Source organism: Lupinus angustifolius, unplaced genomic scaffold (genome assembly GCF_001865875.1).
Source record: "Lupinus angustifolius cultivar Tanjil unplaced genomic scaffold, LupAngTanjil_v1.0 Scaffold_311_2, whole genome shotgun sequence".
Classification (NCBI taxonomy): Eukaryota; Viridiplantae; Streptophyta; class Magnoliopsida; order Fabales; family Fabaceae; genus Lupinus; species Lupinus angustifolius.
Window position 1 is genome coordinate 13,497 of NW_017727640.1, and position 14,916 is coordinate 28,412.

General features: G+C 36.3%; 3 protein-coding genes across 7 annotated transcripts; 2 read left to right on the forward strand and 1 right to left on the reverse strand.

Annotated features, from left to right (window-relative positions):
- The first annotated feature begins 272 nt into the window (after positions 1–272).
- LOC109340969 (transcriptional corepressor SEUSS-like) lies at positions 273–7,952 on the forward strand. Of its 4 annotated transcripts, XM_019578748.1 has the most exons (11): positions 273–628; positions 1,386–2,468; positions 2,558–2,677; positions 2,938–2,986; positions 3,159–3,373; positions 3,471–3,539; positions 3,979–4,076; positions 5,132–5,225; positions 5,383–5,452; positions 6,627–6,920; positions 6,957–7,952. In XM_019578748.1, the coding sequence occupies exons 2-11, from the start codon at positions 1,431–1,433 to the stop codon at positions 7,589–7,591; spliced, it is 2,682 nt and encodes an 893-aa protein (XP_019434293.1). In that variant the 5' UTR covers positions 273–628; positions 1,386–1,430; the 3' UTR covers positions 7,592–7,952. The 4 variants fall into 4 exon arrangements, with proteins under 4 accessions (XP_019434293.1, XP_019434291.1, XP_019434289.1 ...); XM_019578746.1 differs by having other exon boundaries at positions 273–638; positions 1,399–2,468; positions 6,627–7,952; XM_019578744.1 differs by having other exon boundaries at positions 6,627–7,952.
- Positions 7,953–8,208: 256 nt separating this feature from the next.
- Positions 8,209–11,158, forward strand: LOC109340970 (transcriptional corepressor SEUSS-like). 2 transcript variants are annotated; one of them, XM_019578750.1, is made up of 4 exons: positions 8,209–8,431; positions 8,589–8,658; positions 9,833–10,126; positions 10,163–11,158. In XM_019578750.1, the coding sequence occupies exons 2-4, from the start codon at positions 8,610–8,612 to the stop codon at positions 10,795–10,797; spliced, it is 978 nt and encodes a 325-aa protein (XP_019434295.1). In that variant the 5' UTR covers positions 8,209–8,431; positions 8,589–8,609; the 3' UTR covers positions 10,798–11,158. The 2 variants fall into 2 exon arrangements, with proteins under 2 accessions (XP_019434295.1, XP_019434294.1); XM_019578749.1 differs by having other exon boundaries at positions 8,296–8,431; positions 9,833–11,158.
- Positions 11,159–11,204: 46 nt separating this feature from the next.
- Positions 11,205–13,229, reverse strand: LOC109340971 (thioredoxin M-type, chloroplastic-like). The gene is made up of 2 exons (XM_019578751.1): positions 12,916–13,229; positions 11,205–11,744 (listed from the first exon to the last, which is right to left on the reverse strand). Exons 1-2 carry the CDS (start codon positions 13,211–13,213, stop codon positions 11,425–11,427), a joined length of 618 nt encoding a protein of 205 aa, XP_019434296.1. The 5' UTR covers positions 13,214–13,229; the 3' UTR covers positions 11,205–11,424.
- Positions 13,230–14,916: the final 1,687 nt, after the last annotated feature.

Consider the following 14,916-nt stretch of genomic DNA (forward strand, 5'->3'; position numbering starts at 1 on the left):
TAAGAGAAGAGTGTAATATTATATATTTTCAGTATGATTTATACTTTTATCATTATATCATTACTCACTTGGATTACTTTATCGGAATAGAAATAACCAATAATAACTAGATAAAAATATGCTAACATGCACACATTTTTCCTATCAAAATATCATAACATAGAAGTATCATGGTATCATTATTATCATAATAGCATAGACATGGTTATGCATAAGCATATGCATCATATGCATGTGCATAAGATAGAAGAATAGGATTTGACTTCTTTTTGCTTTCAGAGAATGAAGAAGAAAATTCAATCCGATCTAATACTATCTTGACGTCCGCAATGGCTTTCTCTCTTTCTATGTCTACTTTCTCTCTCTAAAAAACACACACAGCAAGTAGCAGCAGCAACATTAATAAACAAAAAACATAGCGTTTTGTTATAGAGATTGGAGAAGCCCCTCACCCATGTTGTCATGTTACACTGAACCAAAAAAACCCTACACACTACTTATCTTACATGTATTGAACTCTAATTCGAGGCCCCGAGTGTAAAGTTCGAACCTTTTTGGTTCATTGATCAGAACCCAGATTTTATTTTTCGGGATTTCACTGTTCAATTTCACAATTTTCAACTTCACGGTGAGTCATAGCAAGTCTATAACACTTTGACCCTTTTCATGTCTTTGTTTGTGGCTCTATTTTTTTAATTACGACGCCCCCATTAGCTCTGGATCGTTGATTCGCTTCACATATGGATCGATCGACCAATTTTAGCTGCTATTTTTGTCACCACGGTGTTTCACTTTGATAAAGTTTCTGTCACTATCTTTCCAAATTCCAATCATTTTTAACTTAAAATTGACCTTAAAGTTATTAAAGTGTTAATTTTGAACTGTTAGTTTGGGGTTTTATTGATTTTGTGAGATGAGTGCCTTAATTTGATCAAAGCAGATTTTTTATTATATTGTTTTGAAGGATTTGGTAATTGGTGTGATGGTATTATGTTAATTGAAGTTTTGGTGCTGTTTTACTTTTTGTTTTTCATTTCTCCCTTTATTAGCTATTATTGTGTGCACTGTTTGATGGTTTGGATCTGTGAAGTCACGTCTTATACAGAGATTAATGCGAAAGCCATTTGAAGATTGCTCACTTTAGGAAGTAGCACAATTGTAATGTTCAGAACCAAATTTTGTTTATTGGTTTTCTTTGCTATATGGCTTGTTTGGTAAAACTCAACATGACATTGCTACTGTTGGATCATAGTGAAGACTCTAAAGCATTTGGCCTTGGACCTTGGGTTGAAACACTATCTGGGTTGAGTGTTATGCTTGATTTCTGATTAGCTGTTGTGTGATTGTAGTTTGTTGCACTTGAACTCATGTTTTATGTAACTTAGTTCTTCTGCTTAGGTAATTTTGCTTGAAGACTGTAATATTTGAAGATGGTGCCCCCAGGGCCACCCACTCCTATTGGTGGTGCCCAGTCCGTCAATGCTTCTCATTTGAGATCAAATTCAGGGATGTTAGGAGGTCAAGGGGGTCCTGTGCCTTCACAAAATTCTTTCCCTTCGCTTGTGTCACCGCGTACTCAGTTCAACAACATGAACATTCTAGGAAATATGTCGAATGCAACTTCCATGCTTAATCAATCTTTCCCAAACGGAGTTCCAAATCATGGGCTTTCGGGTCCAGGAAGTAGCCAGCGCGGAGTGGTTGATACTGGAGCTGAGACAGATCCACTTTCCAGTGTTGCCAACGGAATGAACTTCAGTAATTCTTCATCCTCATTTGTACAAGCAAATATGGTGAATGCTGGTGGTTCTTCGGGTCAAGTTCAGGGTCAACAATTTTCAAATCCTTCTGGTAATCAACAGCTTGAACCTCAAAATTTCCAACATAGTCAGCAGTCAATGCAGCAGTTCTCTGCTCCTCTGAATACACAGCAGCAACAGCAGCAACAACACTTTCAATCAATTCGAGGAGGGATAGGTGGTATGGGACAAGTAAAGTTGGAGCCACAGGTAAATAATGATCAACTTGGACAACAGCAGCAACATCAGTTGCAATCATTGAGGAGTCTTCCTCCAGTGAAACTGGAACCGCAACAACTTCAAACAATGAGAAGTCTTCCACCAGTAAAAATGGAGCCCCAACATTCTGATCAACCATTGTTTTTGCATCAGCAACAACAACAACAGCAACAGCAGCAGCAACAACAGCAGCAACTCCTCCACATGTCTAGGCAATCATCTCAGGCTGCTGCTCAGTTTAATCTTTTGCATCAACAGAGGATTTTGCAATTACAGCAACACCAGCAGCAACAAATCTTGAAGGCAATGCCTCAACAACGGCCTCAATTTCCACAACAATTTCAACAGCAGAACATGCCTATTAGGTCTCCTGTCAAACCATCATATGAACCTGGGATGTGTGCTAGGCGTCTGACGCACTACATGTATCAGCAACAGCATAGGCCTGAAGTAAGTACCAAATTATTTACTGTCTATATTCTACGTATGTATGTCATATATGTCTTACTGAAATGTATTTGCACTTTGATTTTATGTAGGATAACAATATTGAGTTCTGGAGGAAGTTTGTTGCTGAGTATTTTGCTCCTAATGCCAAGAAGAAATGGTGTGTTTCTTTGTATGGAAGTGGCAGACAAACAACTGGAGTTTTCCCCCAGGTATGATGCTAGAGAAACCTTATAAACTAATTGTAATGGCTAGATAACCCCATCTAAGACTTGACAATTGAATGCGTTTCATTGTACTATGCACAATTATTCATGTCTTGACTTTGTTGTTGTGATTTCCGTATTGCCATGTCTCAACTCAAGTAACTATTGCCACATATATTTCATGGGATTCAAGATTCCAGATATTGTAGTTTCATTAGTGCTAAGCATTAGATTAAGCTAAAAGATGATTCTGTTAATATTTTCAGGATGTATGGCACTGCGAAATATGCAATCGCAAACCTGGCCGTGGGTTTGGTAAGTTTTTTTGTTCCTTATTTTTTCAGTATTTCCTTGTTCAGTTTACCTTTTGTTCTTCACATGCTGAATGTTAGCATCTCAACTTTTTGTTCTTCACCAGCTGTATCTTGGCTAGTTTTAGAATGTAATGTAAATCTTCTTTCTGAATGATTAAGAGTTGTGTTTTCAGAAGCAACTGTTGAGGTTCTTCCCAGGCTTTATAAAATAAAGTATGAAAGTGGTACTTTAGAAGAGCTGCTTTATGTTGACATGCCACGCGAATATCATAATTCTTCTGGTCAGATTGTTCTAGATTATGCAAAAGCAATACAGGAAAGTGTCTTTGAGCAACTTCGTGTTGTTCGTGATGGTCAACTTCGAATAGTTTTTTCTCAAGATCTGAAGGTTATGCATTGAAATAACGACTTTCAGATTTTAACTGAAAACTGCTTGTATGCTATTATAATTTTTGACATTCTCTTGTTTATTATTTCTTTTTCAGATATGCTCTTGGGAATTTTGTGCTCGGCGCCATGAAGAGCTCATCCCCAGAAGATTGTTAATACCTCAGGTTTCTGATTAAGTAGTTGCATTGTGAGAGGCCTTTGTGATAAATAAGGATATATTTGTTTTTTAGATGGACATTGATATCTGACTGATTAATAGACCCATATATTAGACTTTTTATTTTATTAAAATAAGCCCATATATTCCGATCTTGCATAAGCAGATGCTTACAAGATACCCACCCAACATCAATTAGTGAAATTTCTGTTGCTAGACTATTTTTTTCACCACCTGACTGTAGCAAGTTTTGGGTGTGTTACTTGATAAGATGGTTGCCAAACATCTAGAAATTTCTGGCTGTGACTAAGTTCTTGCTAGGAATGCTTTTCATGATGCTGGTTTTATCATTGTAGGATTTTAACAAAGTAGTCTGTGCTTATGCATTCAGATTTCTTACATTTTGGTCACTTATTCTTACATTTACTTTATTATACTATATACAGGTTAGTCAGCTTGGAGCGGTTGCTCAAAAATACCAGTCTCTTACTCAAAGTGCCACACCAAATATATCTGTTCCAGAGTTACAAAATAATTGCAATATGTGAGTCCATTTTGCCATTTACTTCTGTGTTAGCTTTTGAGTCCTTGAGCCGTTTATTAGTTATCTAACTGTGATGGTATATTTATTGCCACATCTGTGGAATTCTTACTCATGTTAACCTTCCTGAAAACTTGAATATTTTGTATGTTAACTACCTTGTAGCTTTCTTATTCCATGATGTTGGCCAATGCTTATTTCCTTTTCAGTAAGGATTTGATGTCAACTTTTTTGCCATGCTTATCTCCTCGAGTAAAATGTAGTCTGCATATTGTTCTATTCTCTTTTTAGCCTTTCCTTTTGGTGTTAAATTGTTAATTTCTCTTGTATAATGTAAACCTTGTCTGGTGTGTCCAAAGTGGTGTGTAGTTTGTATTTACAATTTTAATATAATAAAAGAAGTTGATGGAGATGTGAACCATAGGATTCAAACAAGTTGGGTGAAATGGTGGAGTGCTTCAGGTGTCATATGGTGATAAAAAGGTACCATTCAAGCTTAAGGGGAAGTTTTACTGCACAACTATAAGACCTGTAATGTTATATGAGATTGAATGTTGGGCAATAAAATGTCAGCAAGAGAATAGATTTCATGTAGTAGATATGAGAATATTGTATTGGATGAGTAGACAAACTAGACAAGATAGAATGCGTACTAGGTAGTTTGGACATTTGTGGAGATCGTTAGAAGCTCCCATAAGGAGAGTAGATCAAATGGAGGTTAGTTCAATTCCTAGAGGAAGAGGGAGATTAACTGGTTCTTAAGTTGGCTGAGCTTTTCCTCGAAGATATAAATTTGTATACTTTGCTTTTTGTTTCATTTTCGATGAAATGTTTTTTCCTGGGTATTGTGGAAGTATGGGATTCAGGCATTGCTGCTGTTAGGAATAGTGATGCCTTTGCATGTAAGGCTAATGACATTCAGGAATGTGCTACATCATGATACAACAATTTTCTTTTTACGGATATTCTGATTTTTGTTAGCCTTATCTACAGTTTAGCATGACTATGATGTCCTCTTGTTTTCATTTTAATCTAACTTAATTATGTCTCCTTCCCAGGTTTGCTTCATCAGCCCGTCAGTTGGCTAAAGCTTTAGAAGTTCCATTAGTTAATGATTTAGGATATACAAAGAGATATGTGCGCTGCCTACAGGTAATGGTTCAATCCTAAAACTCTTCTTATTATTAATTTTTAAACATTGAATCTACATAACTATGGAATAATGTTTAAATGTTATTTATTTCCTTTTAATGTTTCATATCACATTTGTATTCTTTTTATTTAACCATCGTTGTTGTTTATGTTGCAGATATCGGAAGTGGTAAATAGTATGAAAGACTTGATAGATTACAGCAGAGAAACAGGGACTGGGCCTATGGGTAAGTTAATAATCTGTTTTCTGGTTTATTGTAAGTGCAGATATGTACATGTCTATAAAATGATGCTTTATTATAAAGAGACCAGTTGTTTTACTTCCCCATCCCATTTACTGTTACATGATTGTTTAGCATTTCTAATTGAAAGATTAGCATTCGTCGAAGTTGAAAGTCTTGATGTGTTTACTTTTTTAACATTATATTTTAAAACAGTTCGGGCTATCACTCTAGTTGACAAAGACATCATCCTAGTTGTTGGTTGGTATTTTGTTGACCTTGCATCATACCATTAAAAGCTATGCTTAGTAATGGAATCAATTCCAGACGACATTGCCTTTAATTTATGAAGAGACTTGAAGATACATAGTTTGAAGGTTGTTGGTGATCTGATCAAGGTTTTATATCTTGGAGACACAAGTTGGTGTACCCGAGTCTGTTTAGGGACTGTATGGATTTTGGGATGGTGAAGGGCATTTTCTATGTAGGATTGGTTGAAGTTTCAAATAAGGGTGTGTTTTGAGAATTAAAGAGAGATCAAATTAAGTCTCCAGTCTTCAAATTGGATATATTTTTGTTATTTATGCTTTTGTTGTTAAGGGGAGGGAGAGAGAGAGAGGAGGAAGAGGAACTGAAGAATCAATTACCGTATTTATGCTTTTATTTCGTGCCCAAGTCCTGTTTCTTTAGCCTGGTATCAATGTGTTTGATACTTTTTTAAGATTAAGATATCCTCGTGGCTATTTGGAGGGTCAAGGATACTCTGCTGATGACTTTTATTCTCGGATCATTTCATATTGGAGGATGGGAAAGTTGTTATAATGGGTGGGTTTCAGGTCAATAGGCTAATGGAAGTAGACCAAACTTCTTAAGAAGCAAGTGTTCCATATTGTGCATTTTGTGTCTCAAATATGGAGCCATATTTTTGGGGTACATGACTTAGTTAGATGGGCAACCAATTTTGCAGTGTTCTCTCACTTTAACCTCTATACATAAATAGTTCAAACTCTCTTGCAATAGTTCTGTAATGTCATGTAATGTTACCAGAGGATAGTTTTGGTCCTTGAGATAACTTTTTAGTTGTTTTTTCTTCCCGTAAAATATTAGTTTTTTCCATTTGTTCGATTTTGATGATTGTTAAAGGAAAGATTGATTGTTTCTTTTTCTTGTCTGCTCTCAGAGAGCTTAGCCAAATTCCCTCGGAGAAATTCTAGTTCAGCTGGACCTCGTGGTCAAGCACAACAACATGAAGATCAATTACAGCAACAGCAAATGTTGGCTCATAACTCAAATGGAGATCAAACTCCATCTTCACAACCCAGTGCCATGCAAATTGCTTCTAACAATGGTATCATTGGTATGGTTAATATAAATAACTCTATTACCTCAGCACCTGCTTCAACGACCACAAGCACTATTGTAGGACTTCTCCACCAAAACTCTATGAATTCTAGACAAAATTCGATGAACAATGCAAGCAGTCCATACGGAGGTAGTTCTGTTCAGATTCCATCCCCAGGTTCCTCCAGTACTATGCCACAGGCCCAACCAAACTTATCCCCTTTTCAAGCACCAACACCATCTTCATCTAACAACCCCCAACAAGCATCTCGCCCTTCCTTAACTTCTGCCAATCACATGAGTGCAGCAAACTCACCGGCTAATATTTCCATGCAACAGCAGCCATCTCTTTCCGGTGAAGCTGACCCGGGCGATGCTCAGAGCTCAGTCCAGAAATTCATACACGAGATGTTGATGTCGTCCCAGATGAACGGCTCAGGTGGGATGGTTGGTGTTGGTTCTCTTGGAAACGATATGAAAAATGTAAATGGTGTTCTGCCAATGAGTACCAATACAGGGCTGAACAGTGGCAACGGCCTGATGGGCAATGGTGCACTGAGCAGTAATTCAGGTGTCGGGGTTGGTAGTTACGGAACAATGAATCTTGGTCAATCTGCTATTACAAATGGAATGAGAGCTGCTATGGGAAATAATTCAGTCATGAATGGAAGGGGAGGAATGGCATCTGTTGCTAGGGATCAAGCTATGAATCATCAACAAGATTTGTCGAATCAACTACTCAGCGGGCTAGGATCTGTAAACGGTTTTAATAATCTTCAATTTGATTGGAAACCATCTCCATGAAAGCCTTTTTATGTGGTATGCATGTTATGGTTGCTGACAGCTGCTTGTGCAGCATGAGCAAATGGTAGAATTGCCTTTGCCCCCTTGATGATGGAAGAATGCAAATGGGTAGTGATATAGGGCATAGGCCAATCTGCCAATATAATGATTTTATGTATAAATGAAAATTTGTTGGCTGGTTGTGTGGCTGATAGGGCTGATTTTTCTTGTGAATTTCAAGTGTAACCTTTTAATTTTAATTTTTCTATCTTCATGGCTTTCACAAAAATTATCCATGATACATGTGCAAACTTGAGGATGGATATCCTTTTTTGCTGCAAAAAGCAACTGGTATACTATCCATTGTTATGATTAATATGAAGTTCCTCCCTCCACATTATGAAGTAATGTTACTTTACAAAATTTGGGAAAATGGGTACAAAGTATTATTTGAAGTGTTTGAATCCAGACATATATGGAAAGATGATCCTCATTTGTAAGGAAACACTAGAGCATTTGGCTTCTATGGCATGGAAAAGAAATGAAAGAAAATTACAAATAGCAATGTTTCTATTCTCATTCTCTCCATTCTACTCCTGATGCCTTTGCATGTAAGGCTAATGACATTCAGGAATGTGCTACATCATGATACAACAATTTTCTTTTTACGGATATTCTGATTTTTGTTAGCCTTATCTACAGTTTAGCATGACTATGATGTCCTCTTGTTTTCATTTTAATCTAACTTAATTATGTCTCCTTCCCAGGTTTGCTTCATCAGCCCGTCAGTTGGCTAAAGCTTTAGAAGTTCCATTAGTTAATGATTTAGGATATACAAAGAGATATGTGCGCTGCCTACAGGTAATGGTTCAATCCTAAAACTCTTCTTATTATTAATTTTTAAACATTGAATCTACATAACTATGGAATAATGTTTAAATGTTATTTATTTCCTTTTAATGTTTCATATCACATTTGTATTCTTTTTATTTAACCATCGTTGTTGTTTATGTTGCAGATATCGGAAGTGGTAAATAGTATGAAAGACTTGATAGATTACAGCAGAGAAACAGGGACTGGGCCTATGGGTAAGTTAATAATCTGTTTTCTGGTTTATTGTAAGTGCAGATATGTACATGTCTATAAAATGATGCTTTATTATAAAGAGACCAGTTGTTTTACTTCCCCATCCCATTTACTGTTACATGATTGTTTAGCATTTCTAATTGAAAGATTAGCATTCGTCGAAGTTGAAAGTCTTGATGTGTTTACTTTTTTAACATTATATTTTAAAACAGTTCGGGCTATCACTCTAGTTGACAAAGACATCATCCTAGTTGTTGGTTGGTATTTTGTTGACCTTGCATCATACCATTAAAAGCTATGCTTAGTAATGGAATCAATTCCAGACGACATTGCCTTTAATTTATGAAGAGACTTGAAGATACATAGTTTGAAGGTTGTTGGTGATCTGATCAAGGTTTTATATCTTGGAGACACAAGTTGGTGTACCCGAGTCTGTTTAGGGACTGTATGGATTTTGGGATGGTGAAGGGCATTTTCTATGTAGGATTGGTTGAAGTTTCAAATAAGGGTGTGTTTTGAGAATTAAAGAGAGATCAAATTAAGTCTCCAGTCTTCAAATTGGATATATTTTTGTTATTTATGCTTTTGTTGTTAAGGGGAGGGAGAGAGAGAGAGGAGGAAGAGGAACTGAAGAATCAATTACCGTATTTATGCTTTTATTTCGTGCCCAAGTCCTGTTTCTTTAGCCTGGTATCAATGTGTTTGATACTTTTTTAAGATTAAGATATCCTCGTGGCTATTTGGAGGGTCAAGGATACTCTGCTGATGACTTTTATTCTCGGATCATTTCATATTGGAGGATGGGAAAGTTGTTATAATGGGTGGGTTTCAGGTCAATAGGCTAATGGAAGTAGACCAAACTTCTTAAGAAGCAAGTGTTCCATATTGTGCATTTTGTGTCTCAAATATGGAGCCATATTTTTGGGGTACATGACTTAGTTAGATGGGCAACCAATTTTGCAGTGTTCTCTCACTTTAACCTCTATACATAAATAGTTCAAACTCTCTTGCAATAGTTCTGTAATGTCATGTAATGTTACCAGAGGATAGTTTTGGTCCTTGAGATAACTTTTTAGTTGTTTTTTCTTCCCGTAAAATATTAGTTTTTTCCATTTGTTCGATTTTGATGATTGTTAAAGGAAAGATTGATTGTTTCTTTTTCTTGTCTGCTCTCAGAGAGCTTAGCCAAATTCCCTCGGAGAAATTCTAGTTCAGCTGGACCTCGTGGTCAAGCACAACAACATGAAGATCAATTACAGCAACAGCAAATGTTGGCTCATAACTCAAATGGAGATCAAACTCCATCTTCACAACCCAGTGCCATGCAAATTGCTTCTAACAATGGTATCATTGGTATGGTTAATATAAATAACTCTATTACCTCAGCACCTGCTTCAACGACCACAAGCACTATTGTAGGACTTCTCCACCAAAACTCTATGAATTCTAGACAAAATTCGATGAACAATGCAAGCAGTCCATACGGAGGTAGTTCTGTTCAGATTCCATCCCCAGGTTCCTCCAGTACTATGCCACAGGCCCAACCAAACTTATCCCCTTTTCAAGCACCAACACCATCTTCATCTAACAACCCCCAACAAGCATCTCGCCCTTCCTTAACTTCTGCCAATCACATGAGTGCAGCAAACTCACCGGCTAATATTTCCATGCAACAGCAGCCATCTCTTTCCGGTGAAGCTGACCCGGGCGATGCTCAGAGCTCAGTCCAGAAATTCATACACGAGATGTTGATGTCGTCCCAGATGAACGGCTCAGGTGGGATGGTTGGTGTTGGTTCTCTTGGAAACGATATGAAAAATGTAAATGGTGTTCTGCCAATGAGTACCAATACAGGGCTGAACAGTGGCAACGGCCTGATGGGCAATGGTGCACTGAGCAGTAATTCAGGTGTCGGGGTTGGTAGTTACGGAACAATGAATCTTGGTCAATCTGCTATTACAAATGGAATGAGAGCTGCTATGGGAAATAATTCAGTCATGAATGGAAGGGGAGGAATGGCATCTGTTGCTAGGGATCAAGCTATGAATCATCAACAAGATTTGTCGAATCAACTACTCAGCGGGCTAGGATCTGTAAACGGTTTTAATAATCTTCAATTTGATTGGAAACCATCTCCATGAAAGCCTTTTTATGTGGTATGCATGTTATGGTTGCTGACAGCTGCTTGTGCAGCATGAGCAAATGGTAGAATTGCCTTTGCCCCCTTGATGATGGAAGAATGCAAATGGGTAGTGATATAGGGCATAGGCCAATCTGCCAATATAATGATTTTATGTATAAATGAAAATTTGTTGGCTGGTTGTGTGGCTGATAGGGCTGATTTTTCTTGTGAATTTCAAGTGTAACCTTTTAATTTTAATTTTTCTATCTTCATGGCTTTCACAAAAATTATCCATGATACATGTGCAAACTTGAGGATGGATATCCTTTTTTGCTGCAAAAAGCAACTGGTATACTATCCATTGTTATGATTAATATGAAGTTCCTCCCTCCACATTATGAAGTAATGTTACTTTACAAAATTTGGGAAAATGGGTACAAAGTATTATTTGAAGTGTTTGAATCCAGACATATATGGAAAGATGATCCTCATTTGTAAGGAAACACTAGAGCATTTGGCTTCTATGGCATGGAAAAGAAATGAAAGAAAATTACAAATAGCAATGTTTCTATTCTCATTCTCTCCATTCTACTCCTTTCATACATGGCAATACAAATACAAATAACCTATCAATATTCTTCTTAAATCATATGTCAAGATATTTATCCACTGTTGCTGACAAAGTGGACTTAGGAACTGCACCAATTATGCTTTCTTTTTTCTCACCATTTTTGAAGAAGAGAACAGTTGGTATGCTTCTGATGCCATACTTTGTAGCTATGCTTGGATTGTCATCAGTGTTAAGCTTGTAGCATGCAATTTTTCCAGCATATTCTTTGGCTAATTCACCAACAATTGGCTCTATCATCCTGCATGGACCACACCATGGTGCCCAAAAATCTACAAGCACAGGGGTTTCACTTGCAATCACAAGCTCATCCCAGGTTGACTCAGTCACTGCTTGAACTGCCAAATTTCAACATGTTGATTCATCACACAGAGGAATAAGCCACTAGAAGAAAGTGGAATTACAATGCAAAAAGCTAGCAAGTAAGATGAATATATTTAACACCGATTAAATCCAATATTTAACACCGATTGAATCCAACTTGTTCATTAGATTCGCCTATAAGCTAATTAATAAATGCAAAATGACATGAGCTCCAAGCTTATAAGTTTTAAGCTTCCTCAAGTGTGTGTAGTTTATCAAATACAAGTTTATAACCTCATAACTTATTGTAGCATGTCCATTTATCAAACACATCATATAATTTATTTTTGGTTAAATAAGCTAGTCAGTTAACTTATAAACTACCTAGTGATATTACCAAAAACACCTTTGAATAAAAATCACATTAACACAACAACTCACTAATAATTTAAAAGTGGAATCTGGTCATTCCTTGGTCACGTTAAGCATAAGTTCACTTTGGGGAGGAAGAGCTTCTCACATACCATACTAGTCTTTGAAATTGCATTCCATAACAATAATTGTGATGATAATATTATGGTTTTGGTCTTTGGAGTTTCCACAACAATATCACGACCGCAATTATGATAATCGCAATATATTGTGAACATAATTTAAAACACTGGACAGTTCATTAATTCCCAGGGCATTTTGGAAAATCAACATGCTACCTAGTTCAAGCAAATACTTGGCTAGATTGTGAGATCGTCTAGCATTTTCCCCTAACTACAATGTAAGTTCCAAAAGAGATTTCCACCATTGATTTTACGTTGCTGCACCTAAAATCAACACTGAAATCTCGGAGTAATATACCTTAATTACTGCTCCAGTAATTTGAACTTGGGTGCTTGTTACAATGGTATCATTATGAAATCAAGCACTAAAATGACATTCCTATATTAAAGTGAAGTATTAAGTTGTCTTGATCTCATCATAAAGCACACGACACTAATTTTAACCATAATGGATAAGATATAAGGTGCAAGTCTAGCCATAAAACATATTCTAATAATGTACTCTTTTGATACCATACTATCCATTTTTACACCTTCTATATTTCTATTTCTTATAAAAAAGATAGTCAAATTTATATAATTCACCCTATCAATGAAGGAAAGTTTTCATAGTAGAAAACAAGAAATAAAGTAAGAAGTGGTAGTTAATTACCTCCTACAGCTTCACGAGCATTGCAAATGAAACTTGATTTTTTGTAGGAAGCACTTGTTGAATAAAGAGATGGGCATGACAGTGTTGAGTTTCTAAGCATAGTTTTCTTGAATCCTTTGTAAGTTGGGAAAACAATCTTTTCTCTTGAAGTTGAAGAGAATGGAGAAACACATTGAGGTCTTGCTGTGCCTACAGTTGTTACACGTAAACAATTCTCCAAGGCCATGATAGCTGCTTCTGTTTTTTCAAGTAAGTTAATTACAGTTACAGGGTTTGTGGTCTTGTGGATAAGGCTCATGTGCTGGTTTCGAATTTATTAGATTATATATATGATGTTGGGTATTTCAGTTTGTGGATGTTATTGCAGTACAAGAATGTGAGGTTCTTAAAAGGCTCAAATTCCTGTGGATATCATTTATGTTTTTGAAACCTCTTTTTTTAACTTTTATTTATCCAACTAAACAATCATCTGAAATTCACTGAACTAGAAAAGGAGGTGTACTCCTCTAACTTACCTAAGGGGAGTAGGCACCGGTAAGAACTTAGAAGTAATATTTAATACAATTTATTTCCCTAGAGGGTGATTTTTTTATTAATGATAAAAAAAAATAACATTTGATATAGTGATATTTTATTTATTAATAATTGATCTATAAGTAAGAGATTTATCAAGTGAACGACACTCCTTTGTTAGATTAATTTAATAATCAATGTGGTTGTGGGGGTTTTGTTAACTCCCTCCCTCTCACTTCATGGGAAGTTTCCTATATGTTAACTTCCCCAACTGATGCATTAAATTGGACAGTGTGTGGCAATTCCAAATAGCACATAAGGAATACATCTCTATTCTGAAAGAGTGAAACTAAAAGCAAGAATAAGAGAAAGATCCAGGTTTTGCATAAAAGAAAATCTAGTACATTGTTATAGCGAGGAAGGAGGAGAGGTGAAAACAAAAGGCAATCAGAGAAAGCGTCAGGGAAGAACACTAGAAAGAAATAGCAATGGAACCAGGTATTCTCTAATCTTATACTATAACATGTAAATGTCATAAATGTCAAGATCCTAAATAAAGGGTTCTTGTGAACCATTAAAGGCTCAACATAAAGTTTCTCTAAAGTTTTTAAAAGCACTAACAATTGGTATCAGAGCGCAAGGTTAGGGACATTATGACATTTCTTGTATTTCTGGAATTAATTGATGAATGCATTTCTGTATATGTAAACAAAAATTTTATGAATGATTGTATGCGAAGACTCATGAATCTGCGAACGTTTCCATAACTGATAACCTCGCTTGGGCGAGTCTCTCTCGCTCAGGCGAGAGAGAAACAGTAACGAAAATGTTTTGGTCCTGAATTAGCGCTTAAGCGAGGACCTCTTGCTTGGGCGAAAGAGAAACAGTAATGATCAATGTTTTGTCGCTTGGGCGAGAACCTCGCTTAAGCGAAGCAGCTCCGTCGCTTGGGCGAGGGAGAAATATTGAAAAATAGTATTACGAAGCATATTATGATCACCCAAAGGTGGATCATTGCTTGTAATTAAGATTATGATGTCATGAGGATAATAAATTGGGTTTGTTCATTAATTATAATGCATATCTTGATCACCCAAAGGTGGATTATTGCATGTATTTAGTGACATTAAAGTTTTAAAAATACTTGTTTGTGCTCGTTTATCCAAAGATAACATGCATGTTTAAGGAGTATGATTAACTACCTATTAAAGAATAATATTAGGCATCATTAATATAGGTTTAATGTATTTAAATTTTATCCAAAGATAAATTAAGTGCATGAATAAAAGTATAGTATAGTTTGAATCCATAAAGTTTATTCAAAGCATTAAAGAGTGAACATGTCTTATTTCAGCTTCATTCAATGCTTTCGCCTTAGGCAACGGATGCGTCAAGTTCAATGGACTGAATTATGCTAATTGGTCTGAACAGATCCAGTTCTCACTGGGTGTAATGGAGTTGGACTTGGCTATCATTATAGATAGTGAA